We start from the raw sequence: 16,308 nt of genomic DNA on the forward strand, positions 1-16,308 counted from the left end.
ACACCAAATCAAGGTTTTTAGGGAACAAGTCGTCTCGTCTAATCCTCCTATTCATGGAGAACTAGAGATCAGCATTATCTCAAAAGGAAGTTCCATAGGATCTAACCACTTTCTTTTTCTTTCTCTCCCCATCCAATCTGACATCTGGCTCATTCTCACATGCCCAGATTTTTCCCTCCTCTTGTGTCTGCTGCTGCGTTTTAGTAGACACAACAGCTGCTAGCTCCACAGAGATGCCTTTTAGGACCTGTGTCTTTTGCCCTCCCCACCCTAACACACCCTGCTCCCCATGGAGAAAGTCCCTGTGGCACAAGTTCTATTTTCTCAGAACAATTCACACACACTCTCCACGTTGTTCAAGCCACACAGCTCCTGCCGTGGCTCAAGTCTCTTCTTCCTCTCTGTGCACAAAGCCTGTCTCGTTGATGGAAGGAATTCTATGTGCCAATTATTTCCCTGTGCTCCATTTCTCAAGGATACTTCTACTTTGGGTGTGATCTTTCCATTTTGGGTATATATGATGAAACTGCTCTGGTACTTCTCTTCAGAAAGACCCTTTTCCAACCCTGAACAATATTATCAGGACACTAATATGAACCTCCTCCAAAGATGTCAATTTCATAAATATGGAATGGTAGTCTCATGTTAAGCAGCAACTAAGATAACTTCGTTGGAATCTAAGAGGCTCAGAAACGAGAACCCCACAGATCTGCTCTTGTCCCTCTCCTGCTTCAGTAGATAACTCCTGCTGATCTTTCAGGTCACAAGTTATTACCATCGTCTCCATGAAGCTTCCCTTCATGCCTCCTAAATTCTGCCGCGTAAATTCATCATCACTTCTAGTGAATTTCTTTATTATCCTATTCCTTATTTTAGTTTTTTTTTTTTAATTGCTTAGGTAAGTGTCTCTTTTTCCACTAGTCCCTGAACTCTTTGAGGCTGGGGACTATTCTACTGCAGTTTACCATTTGCCTCCCTCTGGACCGTCACATAGCAAGCTTTCTGCTCTTATGTGTATGAACATCTATCTCCTTGCCATTAATGTCACTTGCATCTGAAAGATGGCTGTATGTTTTACCACAAGTGATAGCTGGCAGTCAGTTTTTAAAACATATTTTGTTTGTTTTTATTTTGGGGTTTGAAATTTGGCTGCATGGCTTGCAGGATCTCAGGTGGGGATTGAACTAAATCCCCCATCAGGGGCTCCTCAGTGAAGGTGCCAAATCCTGACCACTAGATCACCAGGGAACATGCCCTCAAACATATTTTGGACTCTTTCTACTCTTGCACTTTTGGAGGGGGTACTCAGAGAATGCAGGATTTCTCAGTAGTACTAGGACTCTCAAGTCTTCTGAAATGGGTTTTGCCATCCTTGAGCCAAACTGGATAGAATCCCACCCATTCCCATGATGCATCCATTCATCTTATCAAATATGCACAGAGGTGTCCCAAAAACTGGGCTTTGGTGTCAGAACCTGGGGATACAAAACTGAAACTGTTTCTCATGAAAGTAGCTCAGGGTCCAGTGAAGGAGACAGAGGGATACACAGACATGTGTACTACAGGAAAAAAGCTATGATGAAAATAGTACAGAGCATTATAAGAACACAAAGGAAGGCATCCTAGCTGGGGTTTGGACGTGGTGGGGGAAATGCCCCCAATTGGAGAATGGTTAAATACATAATCATCATTTCTATTCAAAAGACTACTAGGTAGCCATTAAAAACAGAGTTTTTAGAGTATAATGTCAAGTGCAAACAGAAGTGTTCTTAACACGGATGTCTAGGAATTAGAAAAAATAAAATAAATAAAGCTGGAAGGATGAATGAATAGGATTTGGCAGGTTATAGTGATGATCAGACCATTGCTACCTTCCCTCCTAGATTTTTGTTTTGCCAGGACCCCAGTCCAGGGAGGGTGGGGAGTGAGAAGTGAGCATGCAGTTAGAGCAGCCTTACCCTGCCCACGAGCACGGGGTCGGGCCCCGTGTACTCCTCGATCACGAAGAACTGGTTCCAGACCCAACCCCTCTTGGAGCGCTGCAACACCTGGCCCTCCTTGCCCTTCTCGTGGTGCCCGTGGAACGAGGGTCGCAGGTGGCTCCTCCGGTCCGTGGCGAAGGCCTGGCTGTGGCACAGCATGCCCAGGCACACCAGGGCGGCTTGTAAACAGTAGTTCTCCTTCATTTTTGGTTACGTGGTAGGCACAGGAGAATGTGGCTGTCACCCCGTCCGCCGACCGTGCGGCTGCCTGGCGGATGGCGGCCTCCCCAGACGCGTCACGCAGACCTCGCTCCGGCTGGAAGGTCTCTCCCCGCCGAGCACATCACGTCAGGGCTGCCCACGTCCCCGGTCGGCCTCTGCAGGGAGCAGGAAAGGGCAGATTAGTCACAGGTTCCATCCCCACTTCCATTCTATTCTGTAAACACTGACCCACGCTGGACCCCTGAGGGCTTTGCTCCGGTACTGAGGAGGCAGATGCCAGTGAGAAATAGTCTCCACGATCCGGCCAGTTCGTCTCCCCGGATAAGATAAACATACGGGAAGAAACCCCTCAAAGTCTGTATGAGGATAAAACGTGTGCGCTGTGGAGTCCAGCTGCCCAAGTCTGAGAATCAGTTTTACCATTTGCTTAGCTCTGAGTTTAGGGTAAGCCAACATGGAGCTCAGCGTGCTCATTCCAGGGAATCCTACTCAGCGGATGGTACAGATCTGAGTCATAGCCCTAAGTCTCTTAGCCAAGACCTGGTATGTGGTCAGCACTTCACATTTATCTGTTATTACTAGATTAATGATCATGGGACTTCCCCTGGTGGCTCAGACGGTAAAGCGTCTGCCTACGATGTGGGAGGCCTGGGTTCAAACCCTGGGTCAAAAAGATCTCCTGGAGAAGGAAATGGCAACCCACTCCAGTATTCTTGCCTGGAAAATCCCATGGACAGAGGAGCCTGGTGGGCTCCAGTCCATGGGATCGCAAAGAGTCTCAGACAGGACTGAGCAACTTCACTTTCTTTTGTTATATTAATGATCATAATCATTCTTGGCTATGTTTTTGTAGTAGGGAAACCTAGGGTGCTATGGGCATTCCGTGGAGGAATACATAGCTGAGGGGGATTGAGGATGAAGAGGCAGAGAGTGGGGACTGTTAAGGAAGACGTCCAGAAGGGTGGGATGGCAGGGCTCGACTGTCAGATGAGTTACTGTGATAAGAGTGGTATGGATGGGATGTCCAGGTAGAAGGAACACCATGCCCCAAAGCCCAAAGCTGTTCGCAAGCACAGTACTTCCCAAGACTGTTCAGCTTACTGGATGGCATTATGGAAAGAGGAAGCCAGCAATAACTCTTAAGATATGTGAGGTCAGGGCAGACCCTGAGATGGTCAGTGATGGCCACTAAAACATTTGTCATTGAAATAATGGGTCAAATTTGCATTGTTGGGTCAATATAGTGTCAATTCAATAAACACGATTTGCTTTTGTCCGGTCAAATGTCCAGCCAAGCAGATGAAAATCCTACCTTAACCTGACAGTCTTTCTAAGCATACTCTATAGGCTCCCTTCAACAAGGAAAAATAAAGTAAAACAGCATTCCCCACCAACTGGTCCAAAGGTCATGTTCCTGGCACTCAGCCATGACTCCGCTACTCATCAACAGTAAGGATGAGCCACTAACACATTTCCAAGCCTCTGTGGTTTCTCCCCTACAGTCACTCTAGTCTTCTCTCCAGCACGCTGGTTCTTCTCTCTGATCTTTAACTCCTGCCTCAGGTTTCTCGGCTTCTTTATGGGAATGTCTTTCTGGTGCCGGAAACTTATTCTTCCCCAAGGAACTTCCAGTGCTCATTCTCCTGTCTTAGGATCCCACACCTTCTTCTGAACAATCACCATCTCCTCTTGGAACACCTCTCTGACACAAGTTGGAGCCCGAGTTCCCAGAACCAGATGGTCCTCACCACCACCCTTACTTGTAGCATTAGGAGCTCTCAGAAAGTTGCTGGGCAGGGAGGCTGAAACTACATTTCAACACCTGTGGGTCTAAATGAAATTGGTGAGCTGCTGCTGCTTTTTTTTTTTTTAATTGAGAGGTATAGTTGATTTACAATTGTGTCAGTTTCAGGTGCATACCAAAGCAATTCAGTTATATGTACCTGTGTGTGTATACATATTAAATGTTCTTTTTCATATTATTTTCCCTCATAAGCTATTAAAAAACACTGAATATAGTCCCCTGTGCTATACAGTAGGCCCTTGTTAGTTATCTGTTTTACATATAGTAGTGTGCATATGTTAATCCCAAACTCCTGATTTATCTCCCTCACTCCATTCCTTTTTAAGGGAACTCCATTTCCCCTAAAAGGGGAAGAAACAATAAATTTGTTTTCTGTGTCTGTGGTTGTATTTCTGTTTGGTAAATAAGTTCATTTGTATCATTTACTTTAGATTCCACATATAAGCAGTATCATGATATTTGTCTTTCTCTGGTTTATTTCACTTGGTATGATAATCTCTAGGCCCAACCATGTTGCGGCAGAGGGTTTTATTTTATTCTTTTTAATGGCCAAGTAGTATTCCATTTATATGCCACGTCTTCTTTATTTCTCTGTCTCTGGACGTTTATTTAGGTTGCTTCCATGTCTTGGGTATTGTAAATAGTGCTACAATGAACATTAGGGTTCAGGTATCTTTTCGATGGTAGTTTTCTCCAGATACATGCCCAGGAATAGGATTGCAGGTAGTCTTATTTTTTGTTTTTTAAGGAACTTCCATACTGTTCATAGCAGCTGTACCAGTGAAATTGGTAAGATTCTTGAACATTGTACAAATAAAAACTATCACCTAATTCTTTGCTATCTGATTTGGACAAAGTGGTTGGATGGGGAGAGAGGTGAACAGAAAGGAGATAGTATGCATCTTGGCAGAAAGGAATATGTCTAGATTTGGAGGTTGGGTTGACCTGAACTGAAATATCATTGTATATTTCAATCTGGGTGGCCTTGGGCACCACCTCAGAGGCTCCAAGGTCTAATCTGAACAACGGGGATAAAAAGAACAGGTGTACACATGCGGGGCTAAAGATAGCACTCACTCAGCAGAAGGAAGTGCTCTGATCTGCAGGTGGAGATGCCCTGAAGACAGGGGTGAAGTGCTTTCTCTAAGAGAGGAATTGAGGAATAAGAGTTACATGGAGATACCAGAGCCATCTGTCCTTAGAAGTCTCAGAAATAAGGGAACTGGTGGAATTCTACTTTGCTGGTGAACAACCCCTTTTCTTCTGAGGCTCTTTGATTTCACCAACCCAAGCCGTTCTGAGGCTTTGTAATATGGCAAAATGGTATTTGGGGAGGTCACACATGTACAGTCACTCCAAGTATCCATCACTGCCCTCAATACTATTTTGTGATGTATTATGTAAGTCCCTTTTCAAGGAATAAGGACTTCAGTATTTGTTGTAGACAGACTCCAGGATATGTTAAAGGCTGTGTAGAAAAGAGAGAAAGATTCAGGAGGCAGTGTGGTCACTTAACGTCTTCACCCGAGACTTGGGCATATCAATACTACATCAAATGCTGCTTCTTGTAAGGCAAACCGACTGCATGGAAGGGACCAGGAGGAGTTAAATCCTACAGTGAGGTAATGCAAAGTCATAGGAAGATGCCTGCATTTAAGTTAGAAAGCCAAAGTTATGATTAAGAATCCGCCACTGAGCTTGTGGTGGGGCATGCCTCAGCTCCGAGAGTGGTAGCTGCGCCTCATTCTCTGTAGAGAGAAGCCAATGGTGACGTTTTCTGCAGGTGGTTTCCAGGTTCACATTCTCGTTTGGATGAAAGATTTTGGAGGTATTTCTGATTCATAACACCATCTCCTTACTAGACGGGTTGCTTCTTAATGGTTGGGATGATATCTTACTCCCAACTGGGTGTAAGATATCACAACTGGGTGGCCAGTGCCTGAGCAGGACACCAGTAAAAGCTAAATATATGACTTGAACCCCATACTGCAAGTGCAAACTTGATAATGCCTCCATAGAATCTCGAGAGGAAGAAATAGAAAAGTAAAAGCATATGGTGCAACAAGATCTCTGCCCATTTCACACCACACCAAGTATTAAGTGTTCATTCACACAGTGATAAATTATTCTTGCATATACTGTGAAGAGTATTTAAAAGAAAGGGTTTAATTAAAGTTGATATTTCTGCACCTCTTTCTTCTGGCTGCCATTTTGCTGTAAAGTGCAATTATTTCTGACACTAAATGTGTTGAAACTAGATGACAACTTTTTTTTTCTTTATAAAAAATTTCTAGATTGATACTAACGAATTTAAGTTTCCACATGACCAATAAACAATAAATTTTGCCCTTTGTTAAAAAGGTGATACATTTCACCCTTTGTTAAAAAGGTGAAATTATCTATTTTCTTCTGTTGGAAAGAATAACAAAATCAACTTGCTTTTAAAAGTAGTTCCTTGAAACCATTATTTTTAAGTGCTTATATGACTGTGTGTATTATATAAACTTATTTTAATGATAAATCTCAGGTATGTTAAGATGAATTTTTAAGACATTGTTTTTTAATTCAATTTTGGAATGAAAATATACTGAGCAAAATCTCTTTCTAGCCATTGCTCTAAAATCTTTATAAATAGTAACTCATCTATTAATTTCTATAACAAACTTATGAATGGGAACTGTGAATATTCTTATTTTAAAGGATGGAAACTAAGATCTGGATAGATTAAGCAATTTATGCAAAGTTATGCTTCTCATAAATCACAGCACTGAGTCTGAGCCCATGACAGTTGGCTCTGGAGTCTGTCTTTAACCAGTGAGCAACACCAGCTGTCACTACTTGTTGGCTTCTGAGGTTCATAAAGGAATGGTATGGACACTGATAGAAATAGTAACGTAGATGCAGTGAACCAATAGGAGAACTAGGCTTATGCTCATAATATGATTATGATGAAAATGGTAATAACAGTTAACATTTGCCCAGTCTTATTGTTTGCCTGGGCTTCCCTGGTGGCACAGATGGTAAAGAATCTGCCTGCAAGGCAGGTGACCTGGATTCGATCCCTGGGTTGGGAAGATCCCCTGGAGAAGGGAATGGCAACCCACTCCAGTATTCCTGCCTGGAGAATCCCATGGACAGAGGAGCTTGAAGGGCTACAGTCCATGGGGTCACAAAGAGTTGGCCATGACTGAGTGACTAACACTTTCACCTCTTTCATTCTTCCAAGTGCTTTCAATGAGTTGAGTCATAAATTTTCATAATAACTCTACACTGCAGTATTATTGTAATCCCCATTTTACAGGTAGGTAGTCTGAGGCATACCAACGTGAAGTAAGTTGCTCATAGTTACCGAGACAGCAAGTGGAGGAGCTGAGATATGAATACTGGATAGTTAGTGCCAAGACCTGCATTGTTATCCCCCACAATGCACGTGATATTGCCTCTCTTAAGAGAAGACAGGAGGCCACATATGGATACATATTATAAAGACAACAGTCTCATGATGAAAATAATTTAAGTTTTGGTGGTAGGGGGTAATATGGTAACTAAAATGTTAAAACCAAACCAGAAAGAGGAAGATAAAACATTTTATAGCAGTGATCAAAGTGAAGATGAATAGGAGGTAATTATATCTGTTATCTGATTCTGTGTAGCAGTATATACCAATATAACCAGGTTATATAAACAGTTGGTCAGTTGACAGTTATAACCAGTTAACCAGTATACAGGTTATAACAAGTCCTTGAATAGTATAACCAGATCCTTGGACAGCACCAGTACCCAAAAGTAAATCTTTGACTTCTTAAACACAGTTTCAGAATTTTCCAATGTATAGGTTAAAAAGATCTGTTCAGAAAGATTATTATTAACATTATTTAGAAATGCTTCTAAAATCTGGAGATCTGGTTGATATATGCAGTGGTACAGAGTTTGCAGGATTCATGCATGAAAACAGGAGACTGCCCTCCTAAGAAGACCTTGACATTGGCAACAACTAGGGAAATATATCAATGTTCTAATTGGTTTTAATAAAGACCCACCCCCCCACTCCGCCCCAAGGCAGTTCTTTAATAGTCCTTCCATTAAAGCACTTTCTAGAAGTATGCCAGAAATGTCTAAGCATTGAGGTTCTACTAAAACATATAGGAGGACTTTATGATGGAAGCATACTGCTTGGAAGGAAAAATAAATGTTGTTGAAAGTCACGGAAGTAATAACACGACAGGAAAATGGATTTGCAAAACCACCAGCTCTAAGTGGAAGGCTCGCCCCTCTATCTTGAGAGCAGATAGCCCGTCACGAGCTACCGCGCCTTGAGCATAAGACTCTCTTGCTGTGCTCGCTTTTGTCTCCGTAAAAGAAAATGACATAGACGGGTGTTTAAGTATATTTGGACTCCTGCTGGAAATTGTTATCGGGTAGAGAAAGAAAGACGAAAGCGCTTAGCACAAAGCAAGCGGCTTTGGTTTTTTAGCGTTCTCCTCCCCCACAGAGCTGGAAGGATCAGACAGGCTGACCTGTTCTTTTCATTTCCAGGGAGTTAATTTACAGTTAAAGGCAGGTTATCACTACATTAAGAATATTACTGAGCCCACTAGAGCTCAAAACCTTATTCTGCAAGTGCTCTGTCCTCCTGTCAGGAGCTCAGAGGCTCTGGTCCCCACTGCAACAAACACAGCTTTGTAACCAATCGGATTCCATTATGCAAATTAATTCAAGCATATTTTATTCCCAGTTCAGATCTCATCAGTCAGCACTGAGCTGGTCTCTAGTTTCAAATCAAATCACAGGAATTATGCCTTGTCTGTGGAAATCACAGAGAATGGGGACAGGAAGTAGTACAGGAACTATTGAATCACATTTCTTCCCCCATTTCTACACTTGGAGCAAAGCATAAGCTTGTAGTAGTAATCACTTCTGCTCAGGTGCAAAATACACAGCAGAGATGCAAAACAGGCATTGTGTATGTTACTCTACTCTCCAATACCAAATTCAAATGTTAAAGTAGGAAGCAAACGGGGCCCCTTATCAATGACCATGAAGGTCTATAAGGGCAAGTGGAATGTTTAAAACTGCTCCAATGTAAATGTGATTCTTTGCTTCTAAAGATAGAGAACCACGGGAGTGTCAGCTTTGAAAGTGAAAAGATCACTCCCTGCCTGGTGTTGGGAAGGCCTGGGTCCAAATCGCTCATCACTTGTGGACAATATAAAATTAGATAATGAGAGCTAGAATTATCCTTGATGAGGTACTGGATTTGTCTGTACTGCTGGGCAGTATACTCAGGGCTTGGTATACAGCATTTAATTGTATTTCCACTACAACTATGTGTAAATATCACCCATGATATTATCTAAAAGGAAACCAAGGCTCTGGGCAATTAAGCAAATTACTCAAGGGTACACCCTGAAACACTGGCAAGGCTGCACTTCAAATTCAAATTTATATGACTGCAAAACCCATGGTTTGGTTTTACCTGGCTCCCAAACACTAAGATCTTCAACACATGGAGGGGCAGGATCCATCTCCAAGGATGGTCTAAACTCCATATAGTATTTGACATTGAAAAGAATTTTTGTTAGAGGTGAATTTCATTTATTTTAAGCATGTATAATCAGCTTTTATATTCTTAGGCCACAGAGTATCACAGAAATCCAGCTTAAGTCCCCAGACCTCAAACACACAGAATCACTCGCTGATTATTTATTTATCTTTTCAAGTAATTAAATCATCTCCAAATGATAGGATGACAAAACGCAATGTGTGCTGTGAAGAACTTATTATTTTTGCTCTACTCAATCCTTAAGATAGTCTTTTTCTCACTGTAATATTTTTAAATGTTAATCATTAAGATGAATGAAATACATCAACCCATACAGGAAATAACATTGTCACCAGTGTCATCTTGGGCTATGAATAAACACCCCATATGAATGTGTGGAAAGAGAGAGATCTTATTTTCCATTTTTCTTTTGCATGAGTGAAAGTAACCAGAGGGAAGATCGGGGCAAAAATGGTAATGATAAACAGATGCTCAACATAATGTAATGTCATTGGTGGTATCAAAGGCCTATGTGTAAATCCCTCTTTGTCTCAGAGCTCTGAAAACCTATAAAGTTTTCTTTATTTGCTGGTTCCTTCATTCAGCAGTAACTTTTCTCAGCATCACACCTGAGTTGGTCTCTGGAGAAACATAGCTGCAATGCGTCTCTGATCTGTAGACTCAAATGATGGTGAGACAGTTGTCTGAGCAGATAGATGATGGTATGACATGATACATGCAGACAGGACTGGGTACCAGAACACAGAGGCATCAGTGGCCACATCTCTGCAGATGAATCTGTAACATATCCCTCCTGCCTTTTGGAACTTGCCTACTCCAGCTTCTTCCAAGTGTTAATAAATACGTATATTAACAATCTCCCACATCTGGAACTTCCCCTCTCACCCTGAGCCACAGCTGATTGAACCACACGTAGTCCAGTGACACAACCAGACCATAAACCAACCACAGATTGTTTCAACCTGTTGACCAGGTTACCTGGTCAAAATGATAATCTGGGTGAGTTAGACTCACTGGGATACTTGAATGAAAGGAAACAGAACCATCTGCCAGTTAGTAAGGGAGCTGAAATCCCATGGACAGAGGAGCCTGGCGGGCTACAGTCCATGGGGTCGCAAAGAGTCAGACACGACCTAGTGTCTAAACAACGAAGGGAGCTGAAACAGAAAGGTCATGAGGCATATAAGGGATAGAATAGCAACAAAGTGACATCTGATGGCCAATGTTTTGGTAAAATCAAGGTATGAACAAGGTATGAGAAACCAAACAGAAACAAGCATGGCCTCTGTCCTTCAGCCATGTAAATGGCAGAATGCATGGACCTTCCTGGTCTCTGGTCAGGAGATTGATGGAGCCCGAGCTGTCAGAGGTATGCAGGATAAACCAGCCTGAGAAATGGCATTTCTGACAAAATGGTTGAGAGCATGGTCTCAGGAGTCTGATGGGGTTAGAGGACTACAGCTCAAGAGTTTCTGCTCACTAGGTGTGTGACTCAGCCTCTGTGAGTCTCCACGCTGCCTTACTGAAAATGGGAAAAACACGAGGATAGTTCTTAACGGGGGAGATCTAAAATGAAATGAGATGGTTCACAGAGAGAGTTCCTTGTAGTGCTTGACACTGGCTGGCACACAGAAAGCAATAAAGAGGATAAGTTAGGATTTTTGTCCCTTGAACGAGAATACATAAATATGTACTGTAAGCCCCGGATGCGTGAATGTGACACGTAATATACATACAGCATGCCATAAGGTGCAAGCCTTACAAAGGGCTCCAGGAGGCTGTCCATAAAAGGATGTAAACACGGTGATACTTATAACAGGATTGCTGAGGACACTGATGCTACTATATGAGTCCAGGGAGACTCCTGGAGTCATTGCAATAGTCCAGGTGAGAGGAAATATGGTTCTGAACTAGAAAATAAGGCTCACGTGGAGGCAAAACGGACTTTCTAGAAACCATGCAGGCGTGAAGGGCTCTGGGACCTGGACAGGTTGAGGATTAAGGATGAGATTTTAGTCTGAGCAGAGAGAGAAACAGCAGTGCTGTTTCTGGCCTCAACAAAAGAGACTGGTTTGGGGATAAAGAGCATGAGTTTGGTTTTAAACATATTAAGCTTGTAAAGCCAGTGGATTGATGCTCAAGTGGCGAGCTCAGTCTAAGTTGAGTTTCCAAGTTCTTCTAAAAGTAGGTACTGTCAATGTCAGCATTTCTGTTTCAAGTTTGGACACCTTGTTGCCTTAATCAATCCTAGAATCTCAGAACTGGGGAAAACCCTAGGTAGACTTTCCACTATTAGTCCTTATTCCACAGACAAATGGGAAAACTGAGATACAGAAATGAGAAGTAACTTGCAAAATAGGAGCCAACATGAACAAAACCTAAAAGCCCTCACTGTACAGAGGGAAAATACAGGGGGAGGAACAAGTATGAACAGTGAAAGGAAATTTTTATAGCATCTACCGTGCCCTTTCCTCACAAAACCCGGCTTAAAAGCAGCCCTCCTTTTCAAAAGATTTCTATGGAAACAGCCAGTCCAGGTTCCATAAGGGAACAGACAGTCAGAAATGAGGACCTGGGAGCTCTTTAAAGATGATCAGTGGAGAACTGGAAGAGGAAAAACAATCTACATATTCTCACTAGACTGTGACATCCTGCAGAGAACCACTGTCCACAAAGTCTGTTTCTTAAAGCACAAACAATAAGAGGAGGAATTATCCCAAGGTGGCCTTAATAACTGACAAGGGCCTGATGTGGTTTTTCTGAAATAATTACTAAGGCGAGGAGAGAGAGTGCCTCCAATCAGCACCTCCAAGAGCCTTTATAATTCTGAGAAGGCCAGCCTGTGACCCCAATCCACTTCGGTCTGTGTGCATCCGTCCAGCTTAATCAGCCACCAAACCAGAGTGAGGAAAGCACAGACTCAAGCTGCTTCCAATTATCAGAGGCATGATTTTTTTTTTTTTTTTTTAATCCCAGTGTGGGTGGGCTGTTCTGGAGGTCTCTTTCCAATAGACCTCCTCAAACTATGCTATCATACTAAGAGTAGACTAAACTCTGCATGTTTTTAAATGGATTTTTTTTTTAATATCTTTACACACCTCATAGAGAATCCCCCTCCTTGTTCTCAGAAAACAGACACCAACAATAGCCTCATAATGATCCCATTGTGGTTTCAACTAATCCAATCTCTGAAGCCCACTTCTTTCTTTTCAAGTGCATTAATGTCATTTATCAAAAGGAAGGGGATTTTTTTGAAAAAAAGTTAAGCATGAAAGAAAAGGAATGGGATACAGCAAACTAGTCAAGTGCCTTGTACAGATGTGCGTGGAGCATTTTCTGAAGCATATACCCAACACTCAGACAGGCAGGACTTTCAAAGGCAACGTTAAGTGTCTTTTGTGGGTCTCAGATAATGTGGTTCACTTAATTAGATTTTCTATAATCCCAGGTTAATCCTATTGTGAATTACAGACGTGAGTTCACTTGCCTGGCAGAAACATCTACTGCTACAAATGCATTTCTGGAAAAAATATATACCTTACTTACAAGTCATTACCAGAGTCATTTTTGCAGAGACCTACTTCATTTTCTCCCTCCACCAGGTAGAAGAAACCCTTTCCCATTCCTTTGGATCACAATGTCCTTTAAAGCAATTTAATTATTTATTCCTTTTTCCTTAGGATTAAGTTCCCTAAGAGTTGGGAACACAGCAGTTAACTTCTCATTGAATACCTTGCCCCTGACTACAGTAATGTATATGCTGACATGAGGGCCCAGGAATCCTTCTGTCCCTCATGGAACTTAAAATTTAGACTAGTGTCTCTAGATCTTGACTGTATATTAGAATTAACCAAGAATGGGGAAAAAGTGAAAGTGAAAGTCACTCAGTCGTGTCCAACTCTTTGTGACCCCATGGACTGTAGCCCATGGAATCCTCCAGGCCAGAATACTGGAGTGGGTAGCCTTTCCCTTCTCCAGGGGATCTTCCCAACCCAGGGATTGAACCCAGGTTTCCTGAATTGCAGGTGGATTTGTTACCATCTGAGCCACCAGGGAAGCTTGGGACTGGGGAGGGGGGTGTCTTAAAAATCCCATTGCCAAGGCCTTACTCTAAACCAATTAAAAGCAAAGAAACTGGCAATCAATATTTTTTGAAGTTCCCTGGGTGGTTCCAGTGTACATTCAAGATAAGAACCACTGATCAAGAGTTACACTATCCAATATGGTAGCAATCTAGACACATATAGCTTTTTAAATTTAAATTCATGTAAATTAAGTGAAGGGCTTCCCCAGGGGCTCAACAGTAAAGAATCTGCCTGCAATGCAGGACTCCTAGGAGACACAGGCTCCATCCCTGGGTCGGGAAGAGCCCCTGGAGGAGGGCATGCAACCCACTCCAGTATTCTCACCTGGAGAATCTCTTGGACAGAGGAATCTGGTGGGCTATAGTCCATGGGGTCACAAAGCCAGACACGACTGAAGCGTCTTAGCACACAAATTATATAAACATTAAAATTTACTTCCTGCCTGCCCTAGTCCCATTTCAAGTGTTCAATGGTGATTTCAGTCATTAAAAAAAAAAAAAAAAAAGTTCTGTTATTCATCAGTGTTGGTCTTGGGCACTAAAACATCCTCATCTGAAGCAGAAATGTCTGCGCCCTGAATGAAGGTGGACAAAGAACACTGCATTTAAAGACCTGCCATGAAGTTACTGCCTAATTCCTATCATCTAGACATCAGTTTTCCTCTCTGTGAAACAAAGGGCTGGGTAAGGTGGTGAATCTCTACGTGACATTAGCAGAATGCCTGAAAAAAATGAAGGAACAGGGCTACCCCGGGTGGGGCCACTGAACCAACTGGCCCCTTGTGCGTGTACACGCTTTACCCTTGACCGACTCCTCGACCCCATGGACCATAGGCACCAGACTCCTCTGTCCATGGGACTGCCCAGGCAAGAACACTGGAATGGGCTGCCATTGCCTCCTCCAGGGGATCTTCCCGACCCTGGGATCAAACCTGCGACTCCTGAGACTCCGGCATTGCAGGTAGATTTTATACTGCGGAGCCACCTGAGCTGGCCCCATGCTCCACAGGAAACAGAACATCCAGCTAAACTGGCCAGAATGTTTCCTTGAAAAGCAGCTCAGCTGCATTACAAAAAAAAAAAAAAACAAAGGAAAAAAAGAGAAACCACTTCTGAGATCTTGATACTTCACAGAACTTGCTGTCTCAGTCCAGGGATGGTTAGTAAATTCCTGCTTCAGAGCCCATAATCTCCTGTTTCAGGAAGGAGGTCCGGGTTCAGGAAACTGTGGGACCACTGACAGCCGACAACTCCCTTCACCTCTCTGAATCTGTTTTCTCTTATGAAAAGGAGGGCGAATGATGCATGACCTCCCTGGCCCCCAAGTTAATCTGAGGGTCGAATAAGATAATGGTTTGGGAAGCTCTTTGTAAGAGCCTAATGTGGGCTACACAGGTGAAGACAAGCCTGATGAAATGCTGACAGCCGTGGCAACATCTATTTATCTGAGTAATTTTTTAAAGTTTTGGCTTTTAACCTTTAGGGGCGTGGATTGTAGATGAATGTAAATGACCTGTTTTTGTTACCACCAGTAGGGTGTGACTTCACTCCTTTTCTCTGACAGGGATACAGAATCTCTCAGATGCTGCAATGGACATGGGCATCCTTTCTGTTTGCCCCCTGGCCCAATGGGACTGTGTAGTGGTGACTTGTGAGAACACTGCTCTCCTTGCCGAGGGGATGGTGTGTGTGTTGGGGAAAGTGGGATGGCTGATTCCAACAAGTCAAGTTGTGACAGTGCATTAGGCCCCCCGACTCAATAGGGATACAGACCAGAAGCCCCTCTGCAGAACGTAAGGGTCTTTCAGTTATCCTGGATATGGGATGAGTATGGAGTGATCATGGGGAATGTGGACAAAGATGACCAACGCTCATCGCAGGAGCAGGCTGGCTCTCTTGACTGGATGAGTTCTGAGAGGCCACCTTAGAGATCCCTTATTCACCATTTAGCCTCCGTTTGAAACAGCCCCATCCCTGGGGAAGAGGTGTATGGCATCACTGTTACTAAGTCATCATCTACAAACTAGCTGCTATGTTTCTGAGAACCTACTATGGGGTAGGTGCTTTGCTAGGTGCTATACGTAGATTCTTTACAGCCTCTCTCTCCCCAGCACCTTTGAGAGTTTTGCATTACTGCTTCCTTTGCCTAGATATGGAAGCAAGGGCTAGGGACACTTCGTTTTCAGAGCATTCTGAAACCTGAAGTGGAATTTGAAGCTGTATATGGCCCATTTGGAAGCTCTTATCTTTCAGCCTTTGATGATGAACCTCTCTATAATTCTCCCCTGAAAGTCTTAATTTTTCCTTCCAGGGATGTTCAGAGTTCAGTGAGATCTCATTCCACATGGCAACCATTTGATAAATATTTGTAGGATTTCCACAGTAGTTAAATGCTACAAACTTAGGTGAAACATATTTGCTCTCAAGTTACTCAGGTTACTATCTTTTCAGAGTGTGCATTCCCTCTAAGAGTCTTGCAAATAATTCTCTGCTTTGAACAGTACCAGTCTGTTAACATTTCCTTAGAGCAGCTGCCCCAGCCCTTCCCTAGATGTTCTCCAGCCTGCCCTGCTCTTCCGAACAGTCCTCGAAGGAATGAATCATGACTTCCAAACTCCCCTCTCTCACACACACACATTTTCCACTTTAGAAC

General features: G+C 42.9%; 2 protein-coding genes across 4 annotated transcripts in view; both read right to left on the reverse strand.

Moving 5' to 3' along the window:
- Window positions 1-2,186, reverse strand: part of CDH11 (cadherin 11) — a 49,275-nt gene extending 47,089 nt beyond the window's left edge. For all 3 annotated transcript variants that reach the window (XM_043437068.1, XM_043437067.1, XM_043437069.1), the window contains exon 1: window positions 1,959-2,186. In XM_043437068.1, the coding sequence (XP_043293003.1) occupies window positions 1,959-2,186 (228 nt within the window). The remainder of the gene's footprint in view (window positions 1-1,958) is intronic.
- Window positions 2,187-2,228: 42 nt separating this feature from the next.
- The window catches only part of LOC122420433 (collagen alpha-1(I) chain-like), a 102,441-nt gene continuing 88,361 nt past the window's right edge, over window positions 2,229-16,308 (reverse strand). Inside the window, exon 6 of the mRNA XM_043435572.1 lies at window positions 2,229-2,359. Within this exon, the coding sequence (XP_043291507.1) occupies window positions 2,279-2,359 (81 nt within the window). The 3' untranslated portion in view covers window positions 2,229-2,278. The remainder of the gene's footprint in view (window positions 2,360-16,308) is intronic.

This window comes from Cervus canadensis, chromosome 18 (genome assembly GCF_019320065.1).
Source record: "Cervus canadensis isolate Bull #8, Minnesota chromosome 18, ASM1932006v1, whole genome shotgun sequence".
Lineage (NCBI taxonomy): Eukaryota > Metazoa > Chordata > Mammalia > Artiodactyla > Cervidae > Cervus > Cervus canadensis.